A 22906-nucleotide genomic window follows, 5' to 3' on the forward strand; every position below is an offset into this window, starting at 1 on the left:
GATATTAAGAAATTAGTCATAATTAACTTCCCAATTCTTTTTATCAAGTAAATGCTTTACTTACATATGTCGTGACCTAATAAAACTTTATTAGATTCCAATAGAATCATCTTCAATAAAATTCAATTCTCAATAATAAGTGTAAGAAAAGAATTATTATTGTGTATGTTATGTCATGTTTGATAATAAATTATGTGGCAATAATTCCTTGAATAAGAGTACGATATTGATATTAACTAGTTATTTGAGTAAACTTTTCAATTAATTGTTATTATTTAGATCACGTATGCATACTAGAAGCTACGATATCTGCTTTATTGTTTCAATTCGCATGAACTCTTTTTTTTTCATTATCGTACGATGAAGACAAGGGTGATTACACTGCGATCGAAGTGCTAGCTATTGAGAGGGAGAATTAACGTAAATTTTAGTTATAATTGGAAATTTGAAACCAACGTATCCTAGCTTCTGATGATAATGCAACGTTGAATATCATGTTTGTAGAATTCTAATTTATCATTAAAAAATCAATTTAAAATTTTTTATGTATTCATATTTTATTATAATTATTACTATGGTTGTATCATTAACCATAATTATATGATTTTATAAACAACAAATTATATAGTTAAATATAAATACCGGCTTTCAGGAGTTAAAAACTATATACTACACGTTCGTGCGTTGAACGCAAATACCGCGAGACAATTAGCGTCAATTGTCAGAGGGCACGAAAGTGTCAAGTGGAACAGAGGGAATAAAGAATTTTTTTCAACCTTCCAACCATTAGCATCACATTTCCTCGCTTTTAAGATATAAATTTATGTAAAAAAGCATCATCTTTTTCAGTTTGGATAAATACTACATAAACTATACGAGTTTTTAAATATTCTGTCAAGTGTACATCTATTCAAATAATCCCGGTGGAATGTTAAAAATGATTTTTTAACGTTATTGAAATCACATAGAATTGTTGGTATGATGTAGATTCAATAGATACTGTAAATAAAATATCCAGGGCTTTTACTCTTTTTCTCTAATGACATCACCCGGTAGCTGGTTTGATCATGCATAGAAATGCGAACAAGAGTCGCGCCTGCAAGCGTGAGAGGACGAAAAAATGAATAACAGGATTGTAGCAGTTAAACGTACTGGGGAATAGTGGTTATGATCAAATGTATGGCAGTTGAAGCAAAAAAACGAGAGAAAGAATTAAGGGATAGAAATAAAGGAGTAAAGGTAATGGAACTTGACTCAGAAACGAGGCTGTGAGATGAGGATTTGTCGCTTAGGTCTTAGACAATAGACTATTAGGACAGTTTTGTGGTAAGCTGCTTCTGTCTCTTTTGCACGCAAGCGTTTTCTGTTGAACGTTGAGAAGGATTGAGAGGGTGAGTCAACTCGAGTGCCCTCTTCCTGGACACTTGACGACTCGTGAGCACTCACATAGTCACTCTTTCGACGCCTATTTATGTCCTTCTCTTATTCTTTTATTCTTTTATTTCGTTGCTCTTCTGTCTGCCTGTTCTTGCTCGTGTCCGCCGGCGCCTTTTCGCAATTTCTCCCACGCAGAAGGATAAGCTGGAGATCTAGCATTAGAGCTATTGTGTTGACTTCTAGCAGAATGCTCTTTTATTTTAAGAATATTCAGCATGATGATAAAATTAGAATTTTTTGTTGTTGTTAAAAATTAACAAGTCAATGGAGAAAATGAAAAAGGATCATAGTAGGAGATATCGTATGTGTATAGGTATTCATGTTTATTGATAGGCAAACGACATGATCAACGGCAATTTCTTGCGTAATACAATTGGTTGACACTTTTAACTTACTCCTGTATGATGTCACTAAACATTGATGTGAAGAGAGTTCTATTCTAATATTTTCTCTACAATGATTGAAATTAATTTTTAATTGCTGGTAAATATATTCCTTAACTCCATTATCATCAACTTTGATTATTGCAGAAATCATCTTTATTTTTGGGCTATACTAAAATTGCTACTGATTCATCAACATAACTAAATGAATCATGTCTAATCATTCTATTTTTTTTAATGACATAATATATCAATATTTTTCTATTATTAAGTTCATTCAAGAGAATATGTTATAATTGAAATGACCTGAATTAGAATTTTGCTCTTCATTAGTTTTTAATTCAAGTAATTTCTCTCATATCAACAATTTTCATGTCACATAAGTTATATTTATGAATTGATTTTATAGATATTAATAAACCTTTCTTACTAATGAGCATCTCATCTTATCTATTGAATAAAATATATAAAAGATCAATTATTTCCTTTCGAGTGTATAAAAAGATCTTTTCAATTTGATTGCTATTCTTTCTTATACCTTTTTCTTTTCTCTTTTTTTTGTAATATACTTCTTGTCAACTTTGGTAGCAGCACTCGAGGCAATCATAAAGGAAGTCAAGTAGACCTATAACTGGACGCGTGTTATGAGGACGAAGTAAATCGGGGAAATGCTTCTTTCGACTCACATGTAATGTTTGAAGTGGTCGAAAATAGGCTGCATGCCTACACGCGCAATATACTTGACTGTTATTCACGTGTCTACACAGCATCTGGTGTTAAATGCATATTCTTGAAGTCCAAGCATTCATGAATTTGCAAACCTCGTTATTTTTTATTTTTTTAAATTCAAATTTTACAAGCGCCAAGAATTCAGGTCGAATAGAGATGGCAGACGACATGAAGCTTCTCATTAATATTATAACATTGTCACATTTTAATAATCATTAGATGTTATCATTTATTGTCTTAGTATATTTTTGTTTCAGTTAATCATATTAAGTTTATCCAGACAAGTAAATTTTTTTAATTAATCTAATTATTCGATATTGTTCGACTTTAAATATTGCATTTCGTCTACATGAAATTATTTATTTATTTCGATTGATAAATACTTTCCAATAATTGGTGTATTCGGTCAGTACAATTAATCATCTTTTTTGATTTAATTAATTAAATCCATTAAATTATACGAAAATAGTAGTTTCGTATTTTTTTATTGTCCAAATAATTGAATTAATGATAATCTGTTTAAATGTGTATCCCAGTAATTTTTTTATCTCCAATTTAATCAAGAGAAAAATGTTAATATGTTAAATTTCTAATCTTTGATTTTCGACCATTGATTTATTTATAGAGATGAAAAATATCACTAATAAATAAAATAACAAATTGCTTGTAAGTATAGTGATTCAGTCATTTTTTCTCCTTTTAGGAGAGATAAATATCCGATTTAAAGACAAACAAAATACCCAACCAAATAAATATCCCATTATTATTTGCCTTATTTTCCCCATAAACCGATTTAGACTGCAATAAAATTTCTCCCTCATCCACCACCAAGGATTACTCTGATAAATCCTCTAAAAGACGATGAGGACGACTTACATGTTCTTATTCTCAATAGGAATTCATAGGTCCTTAGTCAAAAATTCTTGGTTGATGTTCGATAGATCAAATGTCAGTCATAATAAATTAAAAGTTGAAACTAGGACACGATAAATTGGTTTTTACATAAAGTTACCTAACACTTGTTTGAGTTCTTTGCTCACAGAAGCTGTTAAAATGCAAAGGTGCGGTTAAACGAGGTCTCCTTCAGGAGATTTGGCGACAGGGACTCATTAGTATTCTACATGAGTGTCCTCCTCCCTCATGTTCTCTCTCATCGGACCAAGTATCGTCTCTCCTGCTATATACCATGTTCTTCGCATTAATATACCACGGGTTAAAAGAAAGGACAAAGATGGTCCCACTGTCGTCTTTTCTCTCTTCTTCATCTTAACGTTTCTCTCTTATTCTTCATTTCTTCTCTTTCATACCAACCTTTACACTCTAGTGTTGCCCATAGACCCTAAGAAAAAGCTCACACGTCCGATGGACCAACGTATATTTTCGTTAACTTGACGCCTCTTAAATTGAGGATTTTTCTTCACTACGTATTATTATGAACGAGTTCTCTCGATCTTTGGCGATCGATTCTCCAATCAAAGAGCTAGAAGCCAAGGGTGATTTTGCACGTCCAGCCAAGTATATGAGAAGACACATATTAAGAACCACTTCTTCTTTAATTCTTTTTCATCTCCAGCATTTTTTATTTTTAACTTTAAAAGACTTTTTTATTTCTTTTTCGGCCAATAAGAAGAGGTAGAAAAAGGCAACAGTTGGAGACAGCAACTGAGACTGGTTCCCATGATGACTCATCGTAGCCTGACTGCATATGTGACTTGAGTTTGCTTATCAGACTTGCGAAAGTCATGTAAGATGATTGAAGATCCTTACTTTGCATCATATATTATTCTCACGTAATAAAAAAACTATTATTATCTTTCAATTCTGGTATGCATGTAATTATCATTACTGCAGTTGATCAAGACATTCAAAACCATTGCAGTTTAGTTATTTATAAAATAACATTAATAGAAATATGTAATGATTAAAGATTCTAGGCTGTTGAAAATTTTTATCATAACATCGTGAATTACAAATGATGTCATTAATTTTATTTTATCGTATTGCGAAAAAATTTATAATATTCATACTATAGTATGAAGTAAGATATTTAATTTTCAATATGTGATATTATTAATAGAAAATCTTACCATACTAATAATAATCATAATTTCAAAATTCATTAATTTGAGAATATCTCTCCAGAATAATTTACTATTTTAAAAATGATATGAAATTCTGCTGTGAATAATTAAACTTATTTCATTCAATATCTCAAAATAGCTACATTATTTTATTCAGTTTAATTAATTTTTACGATCCATTGTTACATTATACATATACATTATACATTATACATTTTATGTATATAAAAATATAAATCGAAAAGAAGCTTTTATGATAATATTTATTATTCAAATAAATTATTACTATGAGTTACAATAGTATTTATTTAATAATACTCAGGAAGAATCTATGAGTTCATGCAATGAAGTAGAAAATCAATCTGTACGTTAATACAAGTAATAACATCAGTAACCTTCTTAATTTAATTATGGATAATATATATTGAAATATGCAAGAACAACTAAAAAAACGGTATTTGTTTTATTATTATCAGCAATCATCATTTCCATGCATTAATGATTAATGTAAAAAAAATATAATAAAGGTTTTTCCTGTATATTTTTTTTATTAATTTAACGTGCTTATAAGTAAAATTAGAAAAATTATTTGGTGTCTGATTATACTAATCAATGATTAAATCATCAAGTCATGAGTTAAAATTGCTACAGTGAAAGAAATCTGTAGATATAAATAGCTGTGACATATCTAATTATTACATAACAAAATCTTTAATTAGTATTTCTATAAAACAATTACTATTTACCCAGTTTTATCTCAGAGCGCATACAAATCTTTAAAAACTGTTACATGGAAAAAATACCTTTTCTAATAAGCATTGTATTGATTATCAAAGCTTATTCTTAGACATGAAGATCTGTTCCACAGACATCTTTTAATCCAGGAAATACATTGTATAGAGCAGTGAATGATGCTGATGATGATGCTCATCATGGTATAACAATGTCCAAGAATGTTTTTATCTCACATGGGTTGGAGAGTTGACATCATTGGCCTATATTCCATCCAGCTTTCGAATTCCAATGTAGTAGCGCATTCAAGGCGATGACCAGTCTTGAGACCTGGGGATTATAATTAGTGGACTAGCGCGTGCCAATACGTTAATCGGAACAAGGCAAAAGGGCTCAGTAAATTCTTTGAAGACAAATACCTACTTAGAGATTATCTTTATATTTGACTTTCGGCTTTCATCTCTTTAATCTTTGAAATAATAGAACATATGTAGTTTGAATGATGCATACTTGGAAAGATATACTTGCTAGTAGAACAAGTTTAACCAACGCAAACACGTATTTCTCATCATAAGCGTCTCAAGGATTTCGGACTCTACGACAAGTCATGTTTTGTCGAAGTGTGAGCACGTAGTTGCCGCGCGAAAAGGATCATGGAGTGGACTTAGCGTTCAAATCCCCGGTAAAACTTGCCTAGAATAACAAAGTTTCGCTTCCGCGGAATGAGTTGAGGGTGGTGACGTGTAACTCTGTCGCACAGTCACCCAACGTCCACTTTTACAGACCATTTTTTTCTTTTTAAATTAAGAGGATAAAACTCAAGAGCCCAGGAATATATACTTTGAAGACATTCTTGCAAATGTCGCGTATATTTACTTTACTAGTTTCAGTCGAAACAAATTAAAGCCATAATAAATCTATGTACAGTTTAGATTATATTATATTCATTATTTTTGTAGTTTATGTGGTTGCATTTCCTAAATTATGATCTATAAATGTTAAATATTTGTCTCAGTTGATTCAAGTATTTTCAAAGGCTATAAAGTCTGTTAATTTCTGTTTTCTCATCATACAGATTTTTTTACTCAGCTTACATAACATAGTGATGCGTTGAAATGTTTAATCAAAGAGACTAGTTTGTTTTTTCCTTTAATTTCTGACATCGTATATTTTCTTGTTCTACTTCTCTAAATGTGAAAATTAAATTATTTTAGAATCAATCATTTTTATTCCATACGTATTGTATACTAAATGAGTTTTGCAAATTAGTTAATACTTATTAATAATTGTTTCATTATTAATAAAAGTACAAAATTCAAGCTCATAAACGTAAAAAATTTAATTATTTCAAATTAGTTAAACATAGTTAAAGTTATTTTTATGTATCCATGAATTTTTTTTTTAAACTGAAACTAGTTGACTTGATTCATTTCCGGTAATGAATATGTTTGAAGATAACCAGTGTGCATCATCAACGAAATTTGAAACAATTCGGGGAATGAACATGAGTAGTGGCAAAAAATCCGAACAATATCTAACTTGCTATGAATGAAATGCAACGAGACAGAGATCATTCATTTTATTCCTTTTTGATAAACTGTGAGACGAATAATAATGAAAGAAGGAAAAAAATAAAATAGAAAGACTCGTCTGCGGTTTACGAATCACGAGCGCACGAGTCTACAGAATGGTTCTCCGATTCTGAATTTATATCGTGTGTTTAGGAGGAATTGGTTCTTTATGAGGAGCACGTGAGAATACTTAAAGATATAATAAGCGCCAAATGCCAAACATGTCGCTCTCAATGCAACAAATGCTTCTAAAATATGACGAGTCTGCAATACTGTAAATTACTACTTTGAATACCATCATTTAGATGTAATATAGAATAAGATGATGTAACAATTGTTGAATAGAAAGTGACTGAATATTTTATTCCAGATCGATGATTTAGTGTTTGACCAAGATGGGAGGTCACCGGTTATCCAGCTATCTTTGAACGATGAAAATCACGAAGAAGGCTTGGATATTTTAAGAAGAATAAAACGTGGATTTAGTGACTGGTGGCTGTTTGGAGGATCTGGTTCTGCCTCCGTCACATCTACTACGGGTAAATATTAGTTGAATTTATCACAAATTAAACCTTTATTTCAAATAATAGAATATATCTAATCGTTCAAAATTAATTCATTTAATTCTAAAAACAATCAATACTCTATACTTCAAGTTTGATAGTAAGTTCGCTAAATCGAATTTGTGTTTAACTATTTCTGTCTACCAAGTTAAATATTATAGGTGAAAAACAAGATTTTTTGATAATTGACCGTTATTTTTTTTTCAATTAGGGATTCAATAATCACATTTAATAAGATAAAAATTAAAATAACCAATTATTACAAACTTTAAATTAGTTCACTAATTATAAATCTTTTTCTAGACGGCGCAACAACAGAATCTCCATTATTTGAAATAGTCGATAAAATAACTGAAGTATCTCATGAACGATCTGCAAGAAATAGTGAAGAAGTAGTAGAGGAGAACGACAGCAATGATGTGATTGGTAAACAGGAGAAAAATGACGAGGTACGTACATGTTGCTATATAAACAATGAGACGATTGCTTCGAGTAGGTTTATTTTGTCGAGGGTATCTATTACTTTAATCACAAAGTCGTGTTATGATTCATAGGATAATAGTATTGGTGAAGTTGCTGCGGGCCGTCTGCCAAATCGATTGTCAGATCGAGGATTAATTGGTGATACAGATGATGAAGATCTTGTAGGTGGTTCTGGAGAGATTGAAGGAAGCGCAACAGAAGAACCAGAAAGTCACACAACTGAGAGAACTGTAAATCATCAAGCCCGTAAGTGTGATCTATGTAATTAATTTTAATATTACAATATTTTTTATTCTGATATTGATAAAGTGTTTAGACCTTGAAACCTGTTTTCAAGGTTGATTCTTGTTGCAATATCTGATCAAATAATTATCATAAATTTTTATTGATCAATGTAACTTAATTTGATAGACAAAATATCTAGTTAATTTTAAATTCAAAATTGATTTATCTAAATATCTTCTGCAAGTACATAAATTAAAAATTATTTGTACAATGTTTCTAGGCTTTTATCGCATAACTTTGACTGTCTTGGAGCCTTACATAGATGAATATGCTGACCCTAAAAGTCAGGATTACCTCGACTTAAGCAGAAACCTGACACAAGCATTGGAAGAATTGTTGTCTCACCGGATTCCCAACTTTAATCACATCGCCAACGTCGTCAAGATATCGTAAGTTTTGTTTTGTGTCTTTATAAAAGAGAAATTACGTTTTTTATAATAATTCTAGAATTTTGTGCAACGGTATATTTACTAATATTTATTTATCATTGAGCACAAAGAATATTTAGAAAATTCAGAAAAGTATAATGAGTTTTATCAAATAAAGTTTCTGTGGATGTTGATAATTATATTTTTGCATCAAACTTATACAAAATGAACGCTAAACAAAAAGTGAATGGAATTTTTTTTTTAGTCGAGCTGAGGATCCATTTAATTCTGAAGCTACTATTGATGTTGGATCAACGTACACTAACGAACATGAAATACGACAAATTTTGGAACAACAACTTCTTTATCATTCATTAGGCAGTATAAAAATAGCGCCAGAAGGATTTACATTCCGTAGCTTCCAAGGTAAATAATCAATTATTACTTCAAAGTAATTATTTAACATTGAGTATTTTGTTGACGCAATCCTCCACCATCCATTATCCTTTTTCATATTTATTTTTAAATTGTTTTTATTGCTAATTAAAATAGAATGTCCCGAATCCACGAGTCTTAAGTGTCGAGATGGCTCCTGTGTTCCATTAACTTCACGTTGTGATGGCATTCCTCAGTGTCCTGATCAATCTGATGAACTTGATTGTCCAAGTTCAGTGACTTTCAATCCATATGAATCGACTCATCCAAGTCGTGGTGCTACAACCAATAATTGTCGTGGTGATGATACAGTACGATGTAGTGATGGAAGTAGGCAAATTTGTCGAGTCCAAGTGTGTGATGGAGTTCCTGATTGTGATGATCATGGAGATGAATTAAATTGTTATCCTAGTATGTTTTAAAACTCTTTTTTTTCTATTTAGTTCTTTGATATTACTTATAATTACTGCTTTTTAAAATTTAATTTTTTTCTCCACTCATTCTAACAAAAATAACAATAAATATTAAATTGATATAACTCTTTTTAACCAGTGCATTATACAACTTTACTTCTCTGATGAACCAGTACATTCTTCTTTGACAGCTGATGAAATCATTCAATATTAAGTTTAATGGAATTTCTTAAATTTAAGTGTGAAAAATGATTAAGAAAAATATCAGTTGATTTTAAATATAAATACACAATATGATTTTACAGGTTGTGGAGACAGAGAATTTGCTTGTGATGTTCATCGGTGCATTTTAGAGTCTCAACATTGTGATTTCAAACAAGACTGTGATGATGGAAGTGATGAACGTGGTTGTAGCTATCCGGGTAAGTAGAAATTTGATAAACGTTTAGATTTACAATTTATCGAGCCTCAATATGTACGAGATTTGAAAACGAGAGATTTTCTCCAGCTGTTTACCAGCGGTAACTAACGTCGGCAAGGCAGAAACTTTGATGTTCCAAGTTCGAAATTTTCTAAAAAATGTTAGTGAGTCAATGCACTTATTTTCTTTAATTTATTTCTAAGTTTGGTTTTCAACTTGTCTGATGCATCTTTTAGAACAACAAACGCATTATTAATTCAAAAAAATAATCTCTTTATAGAGATGTAGATATATATATATATATATATATATATATATATATATATATATTTTAAAATACAGACAAAAGTGTCTTACATTTTGCAAGACAGATGGGAATATTTTTAGAAAAAAATAAGGTCGCAAAAGTAGTAGCAACGCAAGCCGTATGATGAAATGAATATTCATTGAGAGGAAAGAGCTTCTCCTCCATGCTGGAGCTTTTGTCATTTCCACACGACGAAGTGGAGGATCATCGTTGTAGTCAACAACGTGGAAAACATCCGGAAGTCTTAGGGTGCCTGAGTCGTGTTTCTCTTCACTAACTTTGCTTCCTTTGCGATCTTCGGAGTTTCTTTTCCATTCTCAGACTCTAAACTCTATCCAACTTTCGAACCAGTTGTTCCATTGTCCTCATCAATCGTATGCAATGTTTAAATTTCAACACAGAATCGAAATCAATTCCCATTATATTTCCAGTCTTTTATACTCGCAAGAATGAGAAGAACATTAGAATTCTTTAGTAGAAACATCTTATTTACTAAATGATAACAATATAATTAAATTACAAACAAGAAGTTTGTCAAGTCAAGTTTTCTATTTTCAAGTTTTCAATGGTTTATAAATATCTTAGGCATGTTAGATAAATGTCATTCACTACTTTACTAAGATGAGATTTGTCATCACTTATTTTTATTCACTATTGAAAATACATACATAGATCGATTTCCGGAAATTCTTAGAGAAATTGTCATCAAGTTTAACAAAAAAAAAATATATATGTAGATCACGAAAGGTTTACTTACTATTTGAAAACAGGTTGTTATCTTTTTCCATTGAAATCTTTTTACAGCAGACCTCTTAGGCACAATTATGAACTATCAGCAAGAGGGTTGGGTTTTGCTAGCACGCTAGGCACCACCACGACAAATGTCAACTTGACTGTCTTTTGGTATTAATTTGTTTTATGAGGAGCATACCTTATTATGTCTTTCTCTTATTGCTTTCTTCTACTTAAACAGGTATTTCTAACGTCATACATTTAGGTCATCTTAATGTTGGATTATTTCTGGAAAAGTTGTCCATTTTCATATTTTCGTATAAATAAATGTCGATTTCGTTATGATGTTACTATCAATCAATTATTATTGAAAATGATTAACAATTTATTTGAATTAATGGTTTATTTTGAACTGTTTTCAATTATTCCAATGGTGAAAAAATCTATCTTGAATACAATTGATAATATAACAAGGTTTCTTTAAATAATTGAAATATAACTATTACTATAATACATGTAGATGATTTAAAATGTTCTAATTTATATCAGACAATTGATGCATCTAAAATTAAATGCCGAAAAGTAAATTTATGAAAGGAAGAAATGGCTTTGTGCAGATAAAATTAGTATCAAACTTTTATACTCTGACAGTTATTTAAGTAACACATACGGAAGTAATACAAAAGACATTATGGTCTATCTCTATTGAATTTTATAATACAACGTTTAACCATGTACTGGATACCGTCTATGTGATAAGACCTCAGTAATTCCATTTATGTAAACTTAATGATAGCAAAAATGAATTCTAAATATTTTAGAACATAATTATCAATGAAAATTACTAGGAAAATATCCTTTATAAATTATTTGATTAATAATTATACAGCAATCCATCGTAAAAATCGATTAATTATAATCAATTTATTTATAGTAGAATTTATCAAAATTGAATAAACATTAACAAGATATAATTGATGAATGAATAAATGGGAAAAAATAAAATTTATTTTCGGTGAAAAAAGTAGATGAAAACTGTTGTTGATTGATAAACACCAATGATGGCATAAAAATAATTATTTTAATTAATTCACGCGGGGTAAAGTATTTAATTATAAAATGTTGGCAAAATAAGGTAAAAGAAAAATATTAATTATTGAGAAAAATGTAAAAATTTGTGATGCAAAAATATTATTTACGTAATCTCACGAGTATCAAAGAGAACGCCTGTTAGGTCTTAAAATGCTAGCGGGCTCGTTAAATTGAATGCTTCTCATATAAGAAGTCGATAAGAAGGAATAGCTGGTAAATTTTTTTCTGTCCCTCCTACGCGTTTTTCTTTTAAGTTAGTGAGTGAGAAACTGAGAGTCGCATTCTTCAGCACATTCCATCCACATTAGAGTTACAAATTCAGTATATAAGTTTTTTTTATTACTTTTCGTAATTTCTTTATGATTCGTCTGGGTTTATTCGTCGTTTCATTTAATTGAATTGGCGGTTGGTGGGTGAACTATTTCATCAAGCACCGAGAGAATAAGTTTTCACTTTTTAGAATTCATTTTCGGTTGATTCGAAACACGAGGCCGTTCTTCACGTGGTTGTATAAGCATTTCCTGAAATTAAACTCGCCCTCCTCGCATTCTATATCTCTCTCAACACGATAAGCGACTACTTGGTTCTCTACTGCTGGCCAGATTGGTAGGCGTAACCTTTTGCAAGCTTAAACTCTGTAATAGCTTCACACCTCTTGTACCTATAAAACAATACGACTTGTAATTTTGCATACATACTAGCACATACACTCGACATGAAACGAGTAGGAGCAATGAAACATCGCGAAGCGTACACGTATATCCCATGCAATACTCTTCTTCATGGACAAGTCGAGACTCCATGCTGCTCTTAACATGTGTACTTCCGCATCGCAATCCACTGGATTTTTTTCTATTCGATATTTATCGCGACTGCCGGTGTATGAACATTGCTGGACATATATCTTGTCTCAGTATGCATTTAAGTAGTTAGTAAATTTACCATCTGCCTTTTCTTCACTTGTAATTAGTGCCAAGAGCGCGACCTAATTATCACATTCTTCCCCGAAATTTGAATAACAAGTCAAAGTGAAATGTCGAACAGACGAGGTCGAGAGAGAGAGCTTAAGCTTTTTTTTTGTTTCATAATCTAGTCTTCTATCCTGCTAGATAATCAAAGAGGTGACATACAAGCCTTCCTTAACTTGGAACGCACGAACTAATGTGCATAATGTAGTTTAAGCTTCCCTCTTATATTTTTCGCTGTCTTTGTGGCGCGAGGATAAATATTAAACGACCAAAGGTATTATTGTTGAGTTGAGTAAATTTTTAGCGTCAATTTTTGTCACTATAATGATCTAATTATTTATTTATTTAAATTAACAGATAATATTTTTTCATTTTTCGTTGAAAAATGCAAGAGAATAGAGGATAAGTTTTATCATTTATTCAGCTTGCAACAGCAAAATTAGGAATAAAAAATAACTCGATATGTATTCAAATCCTTTAAGCTGGTTTATTTGTTGATGAACTATTTTGTTAATGTTTCGTCATGCATATTTTTTCACATTGTTAAGTAGTTTTTTCGAAACAATAAGGATTTTAAAAGGTATATATGTGATGAAGAAAAATTGAGTGTAACTCTAGTTATAGCGTAAGAAAGTTAAAAAAGGCCATTAGTATGAAAATGTGGTCCGGGATGGGTTTGAATAAACATGCTTTCGACGTAAACCAGTTGGCACATTATATTGTATTACCTTTTACAGCCTTTAAGCATCGGCATTATTCTCTTTTGTACTTGAGCTTTTTACGCTTTTAATTAAATATTTTTATAATCATTTTATTCAAAGTTCAATCATTTTTTATTTAACATTAAAATTAAGAATAGAACTATATTCTATACATACTTTTCACGTTCTATTTTCATGTTGGCTAACGGCACCATGTGATGCTTCATCGGGTTTCGTATAAATAAGATTCGAGACGTGTCAGATCATATAATAAAGTCAAATATCATACAAAAATGAACAAAAAATTATTTCAAAAATCAAAAACATTCTGTAGTGAAAGATATTTCTACAAATGAAAAATTAAAGCTGAAACATAGAATTTTGATTTAATAATAAAAGTAATTTAAAACTGCAATGTAATCTTTTTTATCAAAATAATACAAAATTTTTAAAATATCTCATATAAATTTATTTACTAACTGGTTTCATATGAAAAAGTTTGCATTCATTGATAAATTTTATTGTCATAGAAAGAAAGTTTTGTTGTTACAACCCGAGTCAGAATTTTTCTCTAATTTTGCTGCTGAACCTTCTGAAAGTCAGGACCATCAGTGGAAAAAATTATTGTTTCCTATAGAAAAAATAATATAAAAACAACCTTATTGTTTATAATATATAAACAACCTTTATAATTTCCGATTCAGCATCTGTAGCGGCATAATGTCCTAAAAAAATTTAGGGACCTCGGCGGGAAAAAAAATTCGAGGATTTTAATAAAAAAAATTCAGGAGGTTCAGTAGAATATTTAAACTTTGTAAGTTAAGCTGAATATAATTATTTATTCATTTAAAATAACATTTAAATAAATGTTATTAATAATAACTCAATAGAATAAAAAAAAATAAATTAAAAAATTGTAATTAATAATCACTGATTGTTGATAACAACTTAATATTTTTTTTACTAAACATTAATAAAAATCATTGAATTAAAAATGGGTTCAGTATCAAAATTAGAAAAAAATTTTGATTAGGGTGATAACTTTATCAAATAACCCTTTTGATCTAATGAATAATTTCAAGATGCATCCGAATGTATTCCATAAATAAATTGCTAGAATTCTTTATAAGCAACATTTTGTTGATTTCCTTTTTTTCAAATACATTTTCTGGTACGGTATCAAATTAAATGTTTCTTTAAGGAAAAATTATTGATTAACCTTAAGTAGACAATTCATTTTTACTTCAAAATTAGTTCCCTAAGAAATTTCTTAATAAATTGGTGAAATCTTGCAATGTACTTGTTCATCAGAATCATGTTATTCAACTTAATTGATTCGATGGAAATAGAAAAAAAATATGTGTTCGATGAGCAAACTTTATTCCAAATTTGTAGTTAAACTTATACGGTTGAAGTTTATCAAAGAATTATCGTTATTCCAAAGTAGGATGAATGGTAAATAATTGAGAGGGTTTGAGTATATTTCAGGTGTTGAAGGGTAGGAGTGAGAATGCGTGCGCACCAAAGCGCCAACTCCGAAAAGGAAACGCGAGTAGTCTAGGTAAAATCGCGTGGAGCTGATGTCCATTAAGTTGTATCACGAAAGGCAAGACGGATCTTCGGCACTTAAACCTTAGTCAAATTAAATAAAAAAACTTATGTGAACTACTCGTAAAGCATTTCTGCTGTTAGCTTATATAAACTTGTGAAAAGGAAAAGAGCAATAAATAACTTAAAAAAAAAAGGTTTCACGCGTGTCTTAACGCACAACATAGTATATAACACGTTAGGCGTTGAGTCAACTATTTTTATCATTTTTTCACTCTTATTGAGTGTGACAAATCACACTATGATCCTAGGCACGTTCCACAAGCTTCTCTGAAAGAAAATAAAAAATGTAAATGTCAAAAAAACACAAATTAGTTTCCGTGCCTCAGCAAATATAGAACAGAAAAGTGATTTCCTTTTTTTGTCTTTTTCATTTAATGTATTTTATAAAGTTACACGTTTGATGGTAGGTATAAAGAGTGTAAAGACCTGCGAATTATGTAAAGTTTTTTAGTTGTTTGCACATGTGACTGATGAGATGTAAGGGACGATTTTAGGGGGAAAGACAAAGTAAAAAAGACGTTAAAAAAGAGCGTTGTGAGGATACAAAGTGGCTTAGTGCCTCCCACGCTGTTACTTTGGCATCGGAGGTGGGGTATTAGTTGAGTACGGAGCTTGCTAGTTCGTTCGACGGTTGGTAGGTCGTCGGGCTGTTCACCACGCGACTGTTGCCAGTTCGTCGCCAGGTTAGCCCGACGCGACAGTTACCCTTAACTTGAGTCCATCAGTACAGTGTTGGAAAAAGATTCATCATATTAACATTTCGTTTTAATTTATAAATTAATATTGACGTCTTGAGTTAGTTCTACAAGCGTGTATTTTGCTAAATTTTATTACTTTATTCCACCGAGGAACTTTTTTACTTTAAAAAATAGATAAAATTTATTCAGGCAAGTTTTCTCGATTTCTTTTGTCATTTTTTTCAGGACAATAGTTTGTGTTTTCAAATGAAACGACAGGGGATGAAGTTGAAAGTAATGACAAACTTTAGCAGTCACGTGCATTTGGGTTAGACCAAGTGACGGGTCTACAAGAGAACTGCGCGTCGCGTCGTTTCGAATTTTCGCGCGCGCCTTTCATTCAAATGAATAAAATGTGCTTAAAACTAATGGAAAAAAGTAGTAAAATATTATTGTAGGGATATAAGTTATTGTTTTATTGTTTATGATAATTAAAATGTCACAGTAAATTTTTTTTTCGTGAATAACGCTTTGAAAATGGTGGTAATTGAGTAATGTTTGAAATAATTATTTTAAAAAATTCATGAAATATGGAATACTGAAGAAATTTAATACCGAACCATGTAATTTTCCTTACGCTATTGTCTCATTAAAATTGCATTACGTTTTTTCCATTTAGAATTTTTTTCACTAGCTTTCTCATTCAATTCTGTTAATCCTTTTTCTCCTTCCCTTTTTTTATATTCCCTCCGAAGGAGAAAAAACGTCAACATCAAAATCCTTCGTCGAGACGTAGAAGAGAGTCAAAGTAAAAACTCAACAAATTATTACGGATTACGAACAATATCCCCGTGTTAATGTACTCTTAAACTATTTGAAAAGTTTATTCTTCTGTCGTTTCATAAAAGTGTGAGATATTTTCTGCGTTAATTTTACATTTTAAAAAATCGCGAGTTAATTGTGCTTTTTTCTGAATAGCTGAGGTATTATTCAAATGACAAATGGAACATAGAGTATAAGAATAAAGGATTCAAAATGAGTCGAAGGATATTATTTTTCCTTCTACTTGTCCTCATATCGTCGACTTCACAAGCTCAAAGATACTATGGAGGAGCAAGAGGTAACAACGTTATTAAATAATTACTTCTTTTCAAACAAATATTTTTCTATTTTTCTTTCAATTTCATTATTTTTACAGTGTTATCTGTAAAAAAATCCACCATGGATACATTAAGTAGATTACATTTTTTATTCGATAAAAATTGTTTAATGAAAATAGTAAAAAACAAACAGCTTCGTGAAATTGCTATTCCAATTGTTTACATAAAACCGTTAGCATGACGTAGGATTTGAGCAACAATTTTATTTAAATATTTTTCAATTTAATATAAATGTATTATATATAATGTGTCTGTAATATTTTCACATAATTATGGATCAGAAGGACACGCGTCTCTAGCGAGTTAAACACGCTATTGTGATACATTAGAAAATGATGCAAATGTGTTTTTCTATTGACCAAAGTAGTTTGTCAGAATGTTTATATTCATTGAATTACATTTTTCACAGAATTGATGAGTGATAATAGATTCTATCATAATTTAAGTAATGTGTTTAAAGCGACAATAACTAAGTGAAAGAGAATTAATTTCATGTGGTTCACTGTACACTGTATTTTTCTTTATCTAATCCCTATAATAGAAGTGTAAAATATATATTGTTTAAACAATGTATTCTCAAGGTTCGAAGGAAATTGAAAATAAAATATTCATTTGAATGAGAAAAATTATCGGGATTGTGCGGTTACTGGTTAAGATGAGCTACATGAGCATTGGTATTATTTATAAATACGTTCATGATTCAGCAGTAAAAGCTTAAAACTTTCCTTCGGGAATGTATACGTAAAAGCGCCTAATGGTCTCGAAACTCGGAAGTTCCATAAACGAACATTTAACGATGCGTTGCTTTTATACGTCAGCCACAATAGTGGTTTATACTAACATATTATGTTAACATCAGAGTTTGATCTGTTTAATGCTTAGTTCGATGACTAAAAATTCTCGTGATGAATTACCATGAAATTATTAACAATATGGTACTTCAGACTATTTGTTGTACTCATTAAGCTACTCTGCAAATTCCAAGTAATTTCTTAATGCCCATTGACAGTACATCAAATTTATTCTTTATTTGCGAGATTCATTCGTCATTATTTATATTTATTTCTAATGCCAATAAACTTTTTGCAATTATTTGAGATTTTCGATTGCATTTATTTACATAATTCATGAGAAAAATGGGATGATTGAAAAAATGATGAAAAATCAATGTGATATTCGAAGAAGTTTTTTTTCAGATAAAAAGAATGAAATTGAAAAAAAGGTACTAGAACATTGACGTTTGTATCGGAAATACTAACATTAGTATTAAAGAAAAAAATTTATATCAATTTAATGGACTTTGATGTTGAAAATTCTGCTGATTAATTATTGAATACGTTTGAATTATTCATCGTGACTTACTGGAAAATATGCAAGCAAAAATTTTTTAGTAGGTTTCTAAATTATTTAAGGAACTTGTAATATTAAGTTTTGATTTCAGCCAAACAGCAAAACTAAAATTATTTTAATAGTACAAACATTTTTTTGTATACATAAATAGGAAATAATAAAAAATTCATGATGTTTTTTAACTAATTAATATATTTCGAGATAATTAAAAAACTTTTGCCATCAACTAACAAATGGAAAAATTTTTCCGGATCTGTTCGCATTGCTCATGTCATATTTTATAAAGTATTGTCAGCTTCGTCTTTACAGATGGAAAATTCTTCCGAACAGTCCAAGTAAAGAATTAATGTAGCTTCTATATCTACTCGGCTTCACCACTCATGCATATTGCATTGGGTGCCAACGAGTCTGGCATAATCGATTTTATCTGTCAACGTGTACGAGACTGCGAAGAAACAAAAAATCCGAAATATTTTTGCATTTCGTGATAGGCCATAGATTAAGATTTGCGTTATTATGTTTTTCTGATATCAATCGATTACTTGGATTTTGTCTTTCCTGTTCCTGTTAAACAGTCAAATAGAATAAAATGAATCGATTGCTTCCTAATCAATCGCACATTCGGAATAATCTTCATTGACATAAATCACACGATGTAGAATCTTCTGATTCATAAAACTAGAAGAGAAACTGGTTTAGGTCTCGCGGCCTAACAGAGTAACTTAAATGGTTTTCCGAGTCTTACTAATGACACAGCAGCTGTAGCAAATCAGTTATCGAAAGTTTGTACGAGGCTGCTAGAAACTTTTTACAGAGACTCTTCTATACCTTCTTTTACCTGCTTTTCAATTATTCATGTATGTACTTGCTTATTTTCACCTACAAGTATTTCATGAATAGGTAAATACATTTTTCATATGATCTACTACTGAAAATAATTTTAAAAGAGAGGGAAAAATATTACATAATCCATTACTACTAATACTGCTGTAAATTTTAATCAGAAATTACTTCATAGTTCTTTTTAATCAGCATCGATATTTGATTTATAAATAAAAATGTACAAATGTGAATGAAGTATAAATTTAGGTTTTCATTTTGTATATAACGATGTTTTTATTTTTTTCGAAAGTTATTTAGTATTGAAGCGAAAGTTATTTTTTCACTTTAAATATTCAGTTCTTAAATTAGTTAAGGAGTTTTTTTAGTAACATTTTTAAATATTCAAGAATATCATTTTTTTATGGTATAAATGATTTATTCCTTGTTTGAATATCAATGATTTTATTTAATTATTTTTCTGATATAATAGTTCAACTGTTGAAATTGATTTAACTTATGTTCATTTAATCTGAACGTTCAAATAAAAGGAAATAAAATTTCGGTTTAGAAAAAATATCAATTCATTTAAGTGGAAAAATTTGTGATTTAATAATTTATTACTTTTCATAAATTTTATTTTAATTATTAAGAAAAAAATTATTTTATATTTTACAATTTTTAAAATATACATGTATAAAAAAATTTAAAAAATCATTATGATTTATTTTATGCCTGCAAATATTCATTAATTTTTTTCAATAACACTTTTCACAAACCAATTTTACAATGCTATTATTGTTGTATACATGAAAAGACAGATTTATTATTAATAAATATCATTACATTTTTATTAAATATTATTCTGTGTGCATATTTTATCTCTTACTCAATTCAAAAGAACAGTTATTTTAGCACTGCGCTCATGAATGATGTTAGTATAAATTGCCTTTTTACAATGAGCAAGTCACAGATAATAATCGTAAAAAACTTGTATAATACTTGACGTTAAAATCCTGATAGATTTTTACCTTGAAGATTTTTTCAATTCTCCACGGATGTACTTTGTCATATCTGAATCGTACTTCCTTAGTAAGCAAAGAAAATCATAAAAATCTCAGTAATATATTGATAAATCGATAACCGGACATGTCAAGAAAATTATTGACGATTGCCAGAGATTCTGAAGATTCTATATCTCTACTAAATTTTTTTTTTACTTTTTTGTTTGTAGTTTTTATTTTCAACATAAACCCTCTTGAAAAAACGCAACTTATTGTCTAGAATGTTGCCGCACTCGACAACATCCAAGCGATATTTGCTCGCTTGTGAAGAAAATTTATTAGATTTTCTAGCTTTCGAAGTAAACATACTTTTCGTGAGGCACACATGCCCTTCCGCAATAGACTTTCCTTGATATAATATTGCCACAGAAAAATCTTCTAGCATCGCCTTCTGGCTATATTTCCATATTGACATTTCTTTCATTATTTTCAGTAGTTCTTAATTTGAAGTAATTTTTTATATCTTATTCTTAACCAGAATAAGTGATTTTAAATTGCCCATTTAACCCATTGAATTCTTCAAAGATCTTATTTACAAAGAGCAATGCCGTATAACCTTCAGCAATTTTTTACTCTCTTTTTATTGTTACGAATTCATTGGAATCTACAATCTTCATTCTTTTAATATCTATCATGTCAGGCGGTTGGAATGTACCAGGACTGAGTGGATTTCTATCTCAAGTCTATTAAAAGTAGAACCATATAAGAGGTTTTCCTTTCAATAATCTGCATTAATCAACGTCTAATTACTATTTACATATCGATGAATTATAATAACATTCGGGCAAGCTTTCATCGCTGCATGCTAACCTTGGCACGTTTCGATAACGAGATGCGCGTAGTCTCACGCCTAGATTCATGCACGTTACCGATTACCTTTGTGGGTGTACAAATACGCTCAGTGATCAGTTTGATACAAATGACATACTGCAGTTGAATTCTTCTTAAATGATGTAATCAGATTATTAATTCCCCGCTTAGGTACATAAATATTTTGCTGACACGAAATTTAATACGAACTGGTATAAGTGAATATATTTGTTAGTCAATCAAGAGGAAGTTTTTGTTAATGATGGAGCGATAATAAAAAATATTTGATTTATTGTAATTGATATACTTAATTAATATTATTACCCTGGAATTTTTATTACTGATACACATTATTTGAGTTCAATTGAGTTAAAAACAAATAAACTCACATTCTTAGTAAGATATAAAATTCTTCTAATATTTATTTATGATGAAAATCAAGTTCATTGATATTAAAATGGTTTTATTAATAACTAATTAATTTTTTAAAGTAATAAATGAAATTTATTAACTGAAAAATTATATTTTTTAATTTTTGAATAAATTTATGAATTAATCAATAAATATGAAAAACCATTTTTGGTTAAAAACGACATAATGGAAGAAACAATTGATTTGCTAATTAGATAAAAGTCAATTAGAACTGAAACTTCTTAAAACAGTACATTCTGAAGTAAATAATAAACAACGTAAACGAAAAAAAGAAACATTATTAAAAAATCAGTAAAACAATGTGAATTTGAACTACAGAAAAAAGTTTTTTTAATCAATAAAATGTTGAGTTCAGTATAAAAATCTCTTTTGTAGTCATACGTTTAAATTTTCAACTCAAGAATTTTCTTAATTGGACGGATATGTCATTCACTTCTAATTTAAGTGGTACATGATCAATATTTATTTTTCATAGACTAACATCATCAAACTTTTGACTACAATGTCTTTATTATTTGTGGTTAATTGTAACATCATAAATATAATTGGAAATTCAACATTGTTGGTTTAAGAAAATAACGTATTAATTATTAAATTTTTTCTACGCGCTTAATTATTTTGGTTGTAATTATTCCCAGATTAAGTTCACATTTTAATAATGCAGTCTAGTCTAGTTATAAAATTATGTACATTAAACTAACATTTAAATCCAATTTTTTTTAGCTGAATAATAGAAACTGAAATTATTTCCTTATAAGAAAACACAAATTAATTTTTCGCATTAAACAAATCTAATACGAGTTCATAAATAATAAAAAAAACCTCGTGCATAATTATTAAAAGATTACCACACTACTCAATTTATCAAGTGACTGTTTCATACAATTAAGATAATATATTTTACTGCTTAAATCATTCCGAATCATTAAATAACAATTAATCATATCTGGAACATTTAAACTGCAATTTTTAAAAAAAAACTTAATTGAATTTTTTATTATTTCAATTTGCATCATATTACATTTACAGCAACCTAATTTTTCAGTCAATGAATTCCTAGAAACTCTGTAGTAAAGCTTGGAATTATCATTAGGAAATGGCAAAAAAAATAGCCGTACCCTGTATTACTCATAGGGAAGCTGTGCGAATAAGAAATAGGAATGAAGTCATAATAATTGCGGTGGCAAAGGCGCTTGATGACACAATTGGTGACGAGGATGAGATGATATTGTGCATTACATCGTTTAGCCATATGATGATGATGATGATCCAACATAGTCGA

General features: G+C 29.7%; 1 protein-coding gene across 13 annotated transcripts in view; it reads left to right on the forward strand.

Moving 5' to 3' along the window:
• trol (terribly reduced optic lobes) overlaps positions 1-22906 on the forward strand; it is a 69738-nt gene that overhangs the window by 8114 nt on the left and 38718 nt on the right. For all 13 annotated transcript variants that reach the window (XM_035090077.1, XM_035090078.1, XM_035090079.1 and 10 more), the window contains exons 2-8: positions 7304-7472; positions 7800-7945; positions 8051-8225; positions 8485-8653; positions 8898-9058; positions 9185-9478; positions 9786-9902. In XM_035090077.1, the coding sequence (XP_034945968.1) occupies positions 7304-7472; positions 7800-7945; positions 8051-8225; positions 8485-8653; positions 8898-9058; positions 9185-9478; positions 9786-9902 (1231 nt within the window). The remainder of the gene's footprint in view (positions 1-7303; positions 7473-7799; positions 7946-8050; positions 8226-8484; positions 8654-8897; positions 9059-9184; positions 9479-9785; positions 9903-22906) is intronic.

The sequence above is a fragment of the Chelonus insularis genome, unplaced genomic scaffold (assembly GCF_013357705.1).
Source record: "Chelonus insularis isolate UGA/USDA-ARS -01 unplaced genomic scaffold, ASM1335770v1 contig_75_pilon, whole genome shotgun sequence".
NCBI lineage: Eukaryota > Metazoa > Arthropoda > Insecta > Hymenoptera > Braconidae > Chelonus > Chelonus insularis.